At 37.0% G+C, this 11,267-nt stretch overlaps 1 protein-coding gene across 8 annotated transcripts in view; it reads right to left on the bottom strand.

Moving 5' to 3' along the window:
- Positions 1 to 1,383: 1,383 nt before the first annotated feature.
- Positions 1,384 to 11,267, bottom strand: part of KLC1 (kinesin light chain 1) — a 47,973-nt gene continuing 38,089 nt past the window's right edge. For 4 of the 8 annotated variants that reach the window (XM_063439940.1, XM_063439942.1, XM_063439941.1 and 1 more), the window contains exons 14-16: positions 10,836 to 10,966; positions 6,176 to 6,242; positions 1,384 to 4,502 (exon numbers count right to left, since the gene is read on the bottom strand). In XM_063439940.1, the coding sequence (XP_063296010.1) occupies positions 4,437 to 4,502; positions 6,176 to 6,242; positions 10,836 to 10,966 (264 nt within the window). In that variant the 3' untranslated portion in view covers positions 1,384 to 4,436. Of the gene's footprint in view, positions 4,503 to 6,175; positions 6,243 to 10,831; positions 10,967 to 11,267 lie in introns of those variants that run through there. The other 4 variants (XM_063439944.1, XM_063439945.1, XM_063439946.1 and 1 more) reach the window with 2 other exon arrangements.

Raw genomic sequence — 11,267 nt, 5'->3', positions numbered from 1 at the left:
CTGTGGCAGGTCCACGTTTTTGACTAAAAGGAGCTACAGGATTATTAAATCTAGTTTTCATTCATTGACTATAGTTCCACAATTCATAAAGATGTTTAAGTGGGTTTAGTTTTGTTTCCAAACAGCTGTAAACAGTCTCATGATGCTTGTTTTAGCTCAATTTCTTACATTCCCCCCCAATAAAGTCCATAAAAAAAAAAAGGGATGGGTCTGCTTCCCAGTGACTTGAAATAGCTGTAATAAAGTATATTGTAGGGAGATTGTCAGGTTGCTATTAAAGCCAGTGGGTAACCCCCTATAGATAATGAAAATAAACAATACCAACATTTATGAAAGGGAAAGTTGAGGAAATAAACTCCAACTTTCATGATAGAAAGAAACCCAAAATGTCGAAGATTAATCAAAGAAAAAATACCATAAAACAACGTTTGTTATAACAACTAATAAACCAGTTATTGGCGAAACGCACGTTGGGACTGTTATATATGAGGGTGGCTTTGATCTGGGGATGATGCTGCAGCCTTTCAATTTACATTTATGATTGCCACCTCACATTTATTAATGTACTTGTGCTATACTCTTTCCTTTTTCTTATTTTGCATGATTTAGTTATCCAGTTACAGCAGTTAGGAAGGGGGGGTTAGAATTTTTTAAGGGGTGCCCATGAAGGCACTAAAAGGGATATGTCCTAACTGTTACTATATCTAGCTTTCGTTACATGTTACTGCATAGCTAAGATACTCCCCTCACACGCTTGGTAGAAATTTGCGCTACATAGAATCCAATTAAGAAATTTATCTTTCACTGAAACGTTTTCTAAGACATTTTTGGTGCAAAAAATTTGTTGCACTTTTTCTAGAATTATTTTAGCATAATTAACAAACAAAGTGTTATGGTATATTTTCTTTGATTAATTTTAAACATTTTGGGTTGCTTTCTATCATGAAAGTTGGAGTTTATTTCCTTTAATATATGTTTGTATTGTTTATTTCCAAAGATTTTAAACGCTTCTGTAAAAATGTCATACAGCAATTCCACTTTCAGCCACCTTACACAGGGCCACTAATGGAGAAAGACACCAACATGCGAGTGCTGCAGTGGGTGATTGTCCTTTTCAGTTTAAATGTACTTTTTCAGGATTGGGAAAAAGGGAACAAAGTAATTGTGGCAGACCAAATCAGACCATTTCGTATTCCAACATGCAGAAAACAGAGCATGACTTTCACCATTGATGGTGAAAGCCATGCTCATTTATTATTTTTCATGATAGTCTAAAAGGTATTACTTTATCCTCAGATGGCCTTCACTGCCATGGTATACATACAGCAGTGATACATAATTAAATACATTTATCTGAAGAAATGTAAAAAAAGAAAAATCACATGTAATCTAGTGGAACTTTATTAGATATTATTATAGTGCATTACCCTGGCATTTAAAAAGAACTGATGTTACACACCACATTAAAATACAAAAATTACACATTCATATAGTACCCCAGGTACTACAAAGATCTATTTACAGAGCCTTTTTCAGTCAGCATTAAACCGTTCCATTTGTAACAGTCAGGATCAAAAATTATAAACCAGCCAAACTAATATGTAGAACAAAAATGCACAGTAATATACATACAACTTTACCGTGTGGAAATAATCCATCTCTAAATACAACCCTTTCGATGTATGTTGGGTGTACAATGTGCTGACCCTCTGTAGGGGCAGGGAGTTGTTGGTAAATGGAGGCTCTGTGCATATTTCACTGAAATCTAATCTGGATCTATATTTCAATTATAGAAAGAGATCAATGCATTTTAGTAAAAGCAAAATCCACGTGTACAACACAATACAGTAGGGCCAAGCACATTTCAAACTGATAAAACTAACCCATGCAGTTGATTATTTGTGAAGAACCAACATATTTCACAGGGTGGTACAATGTGTTTGATAAGTTACATTTGGGTCATTGCATGTTTACTAACATACAGCCAAATCTTTCCTGATCTATGAATAGTTTCTGTATGAACCTGTACAAACATTTCATAGCATATAAAATGTAACTGCAACACCCTCTTGTGTGAGCAAGAATCACCAACACCAATAATCACATAAAGCTTGCATAGAGTGGGCTGCATTCCTCTTAATTACACATGGCCTATCTGGATTTTGTGGAACAAACGTGGATCTAACATTTTACTATTTTTATGAAATTTGCATGATCTAGAATTTACTTACACCCTAGAGCGGTTAGGATTACAGATTCACCACATTTTCTTGGACACATATGTACATGCTGAAAACACAAGACTGCTGCCATGTCATATATATATAGTAGTCAAATTAAAGGAACTAAATTAACTCCTCAAGATTTCTTTTATGATAAGTCCTTGATTAACAAATTTCCTCCCAGCAGAACAGATTCTACATTATGCGTGACATTGTACTCGTGTGCTGATCAAAAGTATGTAGAAGAGAACACAACTGAATCTTGAAACCTCAAGTGTAAGGACTATTCGATATCTCTCCAGCCGTAAACTACAATGCTCAAAATCCTTAGCCAGCCCTGACTCGCAGAGTTCTTCGCCAGACAGCTGTTGTAGGCATGAATGGACGGATGATCTAACAAAGCATTGTCACCTGTTTTGGCTTTGCAATTTATTCAATAGTAATCCAATCTTCACTTTGAGCGTTTCATTATGATAGAATCTTTAATAAAATCATAAATATGCAACCAATTAAATGGTAAAAGATCTCATGAGAGAGTATTGACTACTTTAGATTATGTATTTCCCTCCATTTACCAAAAGGCAGAACTACTGCCATCAGGTTTTGACAATTCCCTCGGCTGTCACTGGTGATGACTGTCTCTTTAGGAACGAACAAACACATTGTCTCTCGAATTGCGAGGTAATAGCTATGTAGACTCCCATAGTAAGATTCTGTACAGACATTTTTTTTCTAACCCTATTACTAAATAGGAATAAGAAAATAATCTACCGTATTTCATGACTTTATCATTAAACCACAAACACATTTGAGCCAACAACATTAGGGTCAGACTCTACCCATCACAATTACTGGTTATTGTACAAAACATATGAAGATGAGCGTACTAGACTGTTATTGGCCTACAAACATTTCATTTGGGGGATTGCCTCAGTCGAATAACTTTGTCAATTAGGAAAGAAAACTAAAATGTATTGTTCCTCTGTATTTTACGGTGCCTGGTTTAGAAATGGTCTATCCTAACCATAACGTATCGTATAGAGTTAATTTCCTGGTAAACACAGATGTAGAAAGGGATACAACCTAAAACTTTGCACACGCATGTTCTATGAGTTAATCTGGTTTACTGTGAGCTTTAATATCTAGGTCTAAATGCCTGCATTCAATAATAGCAATAAATTTATGTACTACAAGTGAGGGACTCAATCATTGATATGTGAATAGGCTGAATCCTTAAAAACAAATATTATAACATGATGGAATAATAGAGACTTTAAACGTTCACAAGAGTTAAAGGAGACCTGTCACTTCTCTGTAATTGATACACTGAATAACATTGAAATCATCAATAAGTAATGGTGGTAACCTTTATTTCCCCCCCATGTGATGCTCCACATTTTAAATAAAGTACTTTTAGATTTAGAGATCTAGAAAACGGCATCCTACCCAATGCAGGCCAAGCAGAGCACACACACACACACACACGAAGGTTGAGAATAGATGAAAATATTAATAGTTTAATTTCTCCTGTTCTCTGTATGCTATCTATGCTGACTGCCAGGTGGAAAGGACACAGTTTATAACAATGATTGACAGGACGCCAAGATGGCAGCCCCCAGTTATAGGATAAAGAGGTGTGGAACTCTACATTTAGTTGCACGCCTCACAAAACATTTATTAGATTTCGAGGATAAGGAAATAAAAATCCAGAGAAATGACAATTCCCCTTTACACAAAATAAAAACCCAACACATTTTCTAGAAAACTACATTTTTTTTTTATATTTTCTTCATTGTAGCTTTACAAATCAGCTCACTGAGTGACAGGGTCACTAGTTGCACATGATGGATATCATTGAGATCAAGAGAAATGGGAGGTTATGGGTTTTCTACCTAGTATTTGGCTGTTGTAACAGTTACCAATTGTTGGGTACGGTATATATTATAGATTTCTACAGACCACAGTGCAATAAGCAATTTATATACACACACCTATAAATAAAATCTTCCTTTTAAAAAGAAATAAAACTAATTACACTAATTTAAAAAAAAAAAAAAAAAAAGTCTAGATCTCTTTCCTTTAGAAAAGTAAAAAGGGCAGTCCATTATCAAACAGGCATAACCTCCATATGCAGGTAGGGGAGGAAGCACAGGTTAGGGCTGTCTCAGTGCGTCGTCATTCAAAGGAAATTTAGCTAGCGTCTCCGCGTGAATCTTAATGTGCCAAGTCAGTGTGACTGGCACTGAGACTTCTCAAGTCTGTCAGACAATTATTTCGCTCCTGTATAGAAGAAAAAAATGTTTGAAAAACAATTAATACTTTTTTTCAAGTGAGAGTGCATTTACATAATTTACAAATTGCTTCGGTCACATGAGTCTATACCATACAACATTCTCTTGCACTCTTTTTTTTTTCTTTGCTTATGCTAGACCTACATTTACAGAGCCTGATCCCAAAACATGCCAACTTCCCAGAATAGAGAAATAAAAATGATGGAAAACTATTATTTAGTGAAATAAACATTAAAATTATACCCTGTCCTAATGCTGGATATGTTTAACTTTTGATATTTTATTATAAAATTAAAATTTATTCTCAAGACAACGGAGGGGGGAAAAAAATGAAGTATAATTTAAATTCTATTAAATCTGACTATCAGGGGAAAAGAATCGAAAAGAAACACCGCTGTTCCATATACTGAGAGGTGTATGTTTTACACACATTAAATATACTTTAATATTCGATTGGCTAAAAAAGAAATTGTCCACTTTAACCCCTTAAGGACCAAACTTCTGGAATAAAAGGGAATCATGACATGTCACACATGTCATGTTTCTTTAAGGGGTTAAACAAATATGAGAAGCTTTGTTAAAATATTTTATAGAAGTGCACGTTTTAACTTCCATTGTAGGGAACTATGGCTGCCTTATAGAGAATTACTGCTTTCCCAACACTCACTGACATCTCCCAGCTTACATTTACTACAATGGCTTGCCCACAGTGCATGAATAGAATTGTTGTCATGGTTACCATCTATGATCGTCATAAAGAATCCTGTCTAAATACTGTAGAGCAAGTCTACATCGATCATTTTTTTACTGCAAATTGGATGGTCAAAAAAAAACCATTGTAATGCATATTTCCAGTTAAATCTTTTTCATATGACATGTCCCACCCTTTGTCTAATGCCTATAATCAACCCAGTCTTCATTAAGATCCTTAGTTTAAAGTTTCAGTTTTTATGATATTTTTTTTTTTTTTTTTTTTTAAGGTTTTCTCAATGATGCTGACGGGTTGTTAGACCAGAGTTCAGCTCCTTACACCAAAAAGTAAGTGGCTGCCAAGAAAAGCAGTTTAGCTTGAGTGGGAAGTATCTTGGGGTCTAAAAACCTCATATCAAGCAAGAGAATCATTATTTTATTGGCATTGTTAATATTATGGGTCTAATAACTTTTGGATAAGTAAACGGTGTTTGTTTCCTTGTGTACAACATTCAAGGGAGGGGGGGGGAAGTTACATGTAGCCAAATAGTTTTAAATATTGTAAGGTTACTGTTACTGTTTAACTGTTGTGTGAGCTTTAAGCACATCTAAAAACTAGTAAAAAGGTGGAAAAAAAATATCTGTTATCACTGATTAGGACATATTCAGTATCGTTAGACGGTGGATTAAATGTCGTTAGTTTGTGATTGGGTTAGTACGAGGGCACAAGACAGTGTTCAGTAAAGCAGGATTAACAAATCTTTTAGTAAATACATACTGCCAATGCGAACATTATCTTTGATTTATCCCCCTTCATGGCAGGGGATGCCAGTGATTTAAAGGACTGCCCTCTACATGGGTTCTAGATTGATTGAAATATCCCGGCCCTTACCCCTACATTCTCTATGTATATCACTGCCCCATGCACAGTACTACTAATGGATGGTGTAAGTATATAGTAGTGCTTCTTACTTGCACGAGATCTTCAGTAGCCTTGCCACCCGTGTTAAGTACATTCAGAGAGCTGGCGCGCTTCATGCTGCATTCCGAGACAGTGAGAACATGCAAGGACAAACCAATGAGAATCACGGTAGGTCTGAACGCACAGCTACAAAGGGTTAATGTCTCCACTTCATCACAGAGAAGGAAAAAAGAAGGAAAAGGCAGCAGCCCTGCTTTCCAATGAGAACCTTTACATTATCATAGGTTGTTTTTGTATATTGGTTATCATAAATCAGCATTCTGAAACTGGTTAATGATCACAATGTTACAATCTTTCAGAATTATCTAGATATAGCATAGTAAAGGAATATAATCTCTCTAAGGGTCGCACTTTAATACCTTAATCCACTGTTGCTATTGGACAGGAGGTCTCCATTAATGGCCCTCTGACTCTGTTATAGAAGAAGCATCCACGAAAACAAATTGCTTTAGTAAATTCCATTCGGGCTGGGGTGTACTCCCTAAACAGTGAGCCGACAACCAACTTAAATAACTTCAGCCAGAACAGCTGCACACCGTCACACCTGTTTTTTAGCTGAGGTATTCCAAGCCTGTTGACGACTCACTGACTCGATGTTCAACGAATACATTTCTAGAACAGGGCTCCTCCTTAGATGTTCCAAATATGAAATGTAGCGGCAATGATAATAACCAGGGGGGTCACTGCATTATATAGTACAAACAAAGAGTCTCATTGCAGTGTTACTCTAACCACCATGACCACTCCTGCTTTATGAAGTGGTCATAGTGGCAAGACTCTGAATTTGTAGGATTTCAAACTGAAACCCTGCACATTCAGAGTTATTAGCACTTTTGTGCCAAGCGGCAAGTTGCACCTCTAGCACACGTAACATTGGCAGCCCAAAACACAGTTCTGGGATGCCAATGTCAATTCTTTGTATAAAATACATCTTTCGTCAGCACGCACTGCCCGCTGGCGACAAACAATGTGATTCTTGCAGAGCCTGCAAGGGGAGTCTTGTGTGTCCCCCCTCCCACCTCCTTATCCCCGCCGTGTTGTTTTTTTTTATCCCCTTCCCGGAACAGAACATGCGCATGCACTCTGAAGCAGCTAGGTAGGCCTATGAAAGGCTTCTCTTTCGCTCGCTGCTGCAGATTATGTAAGATGGGAGCATTGGAAAAAGCACCAGGAGCTTCACTTGATGCTCTGTCACATTCAGTGTCCTATCAGAATGTGCTTCTCCTCACAGCTTGGCAATCATTCTAACTCCTCCACCCTCAGAATCCCTTGGTCTAAAAATGCTGCTCGGCGAGGTCCTGCAAGTTGAGTAAAGTTACTGTCACTCTCAGCTTAGTGTTGGGGACTTCACTGCAACACTGGGACATTAAGGTTAAGGAGAGGGTTAAAATTAGGGTTAGAGTTAGGGAGTCAATTTTTATTTACAGGTTACGGACCTGAGAAAAATAAATTAATACATTTACCATTATTATATATTAACCCCTTAATGACACAACTTCGGGAATAAAAGGGAATCATGACGGAATATATCAGTCGTCTGTCCTTAAGGGGTTAAGAGAGGCTAAATAATATTTACTTCCTAACCCTAAATGTCCCAAGTGCTGCAGTGGAGCCCCTAACTATATATGTGACAGTAACATTACTTGCCTTGCAGAACCTTCGTTGAGCAGCCTTTTCAGACACCAAGGAGGAGTTCCGATGATTACCGTGCTGTGAGGGGAAACACATTCTGATAGGAAGCGGAATGTGACATAACGCCAGCGTTGAATAAAGGTAAGTAGACCACCTTTCAAAACGATTTTTAAAATCGATTGGGGGTGTGGGGGGGACCTACAGAATAATACCCAATAGGGCAAACATATTAATAAGGGTTGGTGTAACCCTTTAACGGCACATTGTCTCTAGCTGAACTGAAAGCAATTGTAAGACATTCTAAATAAATTAAAAAGTAAATATTTAGAATACTGTTGACTTTTCTTTGCAACACATTACTTGAAAAGCAATCAGAATGTTGGTCTTCACCTAATGTGCATTATTATTATTCCCTAATCATGACAGGCAGCATGGTCTGTTTGGGGGTTAACATACACCCCGCCCCCCCCTTTCTGGTTGACCTATTCAAATTTAGGGGCACCTCCTCCACCCTTTTTACTTGGGACTTTTTAAGGGCGCTTCCCAAGCAAAATAGGAGGATTTTTAGTACTTGTGTTTGTTTTGTATTCTATTGCCACAGCATGTTCTAGACGTAAGATAATATTATTATCGATAGATATGTCTAAGACGTTCTAAATTGCTGGCAATTCTCCTGGTACCAAACTGTTCTTTCCTGCTTTGGAAATTATCATTTAATGGAAGTACCAGGATAATGTGCCTTTTATTTAAAATGTAATAAACCAAGTAAATTCTTAATCTGGAAAGAGTTTGCGTCACATAGCAAAAACACACTGAAATTATTTGCAAACGTGTTATGAACAGGACTGAGAAGCAGTAATAGTGGGGAAAAAAGGACTTGCAGATGACAGTCTGCATTAGTATCAGGACCAAGCAGAGAGCAGGCCTGTGGACATAAAGCAAGCACACAAAGGAAGGTTAGCAAAAATTAGCACGTTAAACAGCACAAACGTAATACAATCATTAGAATAAGCATTGACAATAGACATTCTGTGGCGTTACCATTTGGCACACGCAGTTACCACTTGGCATTAGGAAATAAAAAATGAAAACTTTAAAAAATAAAAAGCAATCAATGCTAGTTTAACCTTAGTTCATTTATTAACAATTTCATCAAGTATTTGTGCAATTCTTCCCACATTTTTCCTCATTTTGCTCAGCTGTACAATATTTACTGAGAACGACAAAGGTTAACGGTTGGCTTATCAGAGGTACAGGTTGGTTCTCGTGCTAATCGCAACAGCAGCATCATGTAACAAATTAGCAACACGCCAAAAAAACTAAATGGCTGCTGCAATGGCTTGGGGGCAATATCCTTGCGGTATCTGTGCAATTTAAAGCAATAGTAATAGACAGGGTGTACTAAAAGGTAAACTTTACATATAAGAATTAAAAAAAATATATATATATACATATATACCCTATATATATTATACATCACATCTGCAAACACCACATGGGAGACAGACAGACGTGTCCTTTCCTAACCTAATGTATTGGGACTGGTTACCTAGGAGGAAACAATGTTTTTCTGAATAATAAAATTACTAGTGCTTTAAAAGATTGCTTTAGTGTAAAGGCATTTATTCATTATATCTATTGTTTGTAATCGTGCATTACGTGCAGCTGCATAGACACACGGTGCATCTCTAAAACAAGCGTGGACATGGATATTATCTGGAGCAGGCCAAAGCAGTTTGTAAGTTTTGCTTTTCTAAACATCTACACAAATGGGGATCATTATTAAAGATTCTTCTACAGATCTAGCTGTGCCAAAAAGTAGCTTGGCCACAACAGCCTATGTGCAGCAAAGGAAACCAGCCGAAACACAACATTTTAGGAATTTTTGAACATTATCCATGAAAATGGTTCACTGATCTTTAATGTGCCAATCACCAGCTCCATCCCCAGTGATTATCGCTCAGTGATATTCTGATATTTAATCATCTCGATGGCATAAACCCACGATTTAGCAAAAGTCCAAGTATCGCCTACAAGAGAGCATTTTTGGAACTCACAACAATATAATGAATATCTAAAGCTCAACTGAGCCTAGGCCATTTCAAACGGAGGACATTATTCCCTTGCAGGAGCAAAAAGACAATATACAGTGCTGCAGGAAATTATATGTATAAGCAAAGTAAAAAACGGATCCTCAAGGCAGAAAACCAAACTTATTAGGTAAATCATTTAAGGAATCTGTGCATTAATACTTGCAACAACAGGTTAAATGAGTTATTCTAAATGATGCCAGGAGGCCTTTCAGATTTAACAAAAAAATAAAAATAAATGTTTTGGGGGTTTTGTGCAACAGAATTTGACCATACAGAAGCATAATTGACCCAAATTCTAATTTTAAACTTTTGTAATAAGTAGATCATTTCATGTCTATTCACGTTTTGTTGTTGTATTAGACAGCTTGGCGTGCACTGTGATCTAGGCAGAATGCTTAAGAACCACTATATTATATGCTCAAATAAAAAGCCAGATTTAAAAAACAAAAAAAAACAAAAAGCAATTAAATTTCACAATAGATTCTTTCGTTTATCCAGGTAACGGAGAAAATTTAACCCACCAACAGATGGACTCCGTGATGGTGCTGAAATCACAAAGGAATGGTCAATGCAACCACTCTGATCTATAATTATGTGCAAATGGGCAATAAAAATAAAAATGGCCAAAAAAAAAGGGGGGGGGGGGGGGGTTTCTATTTAGAATGGAAGACGTAATATGAACAATTTCTGCTGATCAGATGGTAGAGAGGTCGAAGAGTGCCTGCTCTGCACAAAGGAAGGAATATCGGTTTGTCTCACACAGTACAGTAAAAAGAGCAAGATATGAACTTGTGAATTAATGACAGAATGACCTTAGACCCTGCATACTTTATCCACATTTCATTAAGACATGATCTCCTTACATTACAGTGCAAAGCTACATTTTGCCAGGGGCACCGAAAGCCAGCCAGCAATGGATAATTACCCAGGATTCTTTGGTTCACCATCTCGTGAACTTCCTCCTTTCAACTTCCTAACCAGTTTCTCGCTGCTGCGCCTAATTGAAGCGCGGAGCTTGCTAAAGGAACCACTCCTCTTTAAAGATCCAGTGCCATCCTAAAAATAAGAGGTTAACAGGCATGAAAAGTCAGTTTTTATTATACAAAGTCTAAAATTTCACACGGTTTAAAAAAAAAAAAAAAAAAAAAGGGCTCAAATGATTTTTGTAACCAGGCTTTGATGGGGGAAGAAGAAAAAAATATGGCTGTAGTCTACAGTATTTTAGCCACTATAGAAAATCATTGCAGATTTTGTTTCCGTTTTGTGCATAAACTGGCTGGAGGATTAGTTTGAAAAATGTACCACATCCACATACCGTGCGAGACAAGTGAACATGATAAACACACCTTACTACTTT

This window comes from Pelobates fuscus, chromosome 13 (genome assembly GCF_036172605.1).
Source record: "Pelobates fuscus isolate aPelFus1 chromosome 13, aPelFus1.pri, whole genome shotgun sequence".
Lineage (NCBI taxonomy): Eukaryota > Metazoa > Chordata > Amphibia > Anura > Pelobatidae > Pelobates > Pelobates fuscus.
The sequence above is the reverse complement of the archived record's forward strand: the minus strand, read 5'-3'. Positions and strand labels throughout refer to the sequence as shown.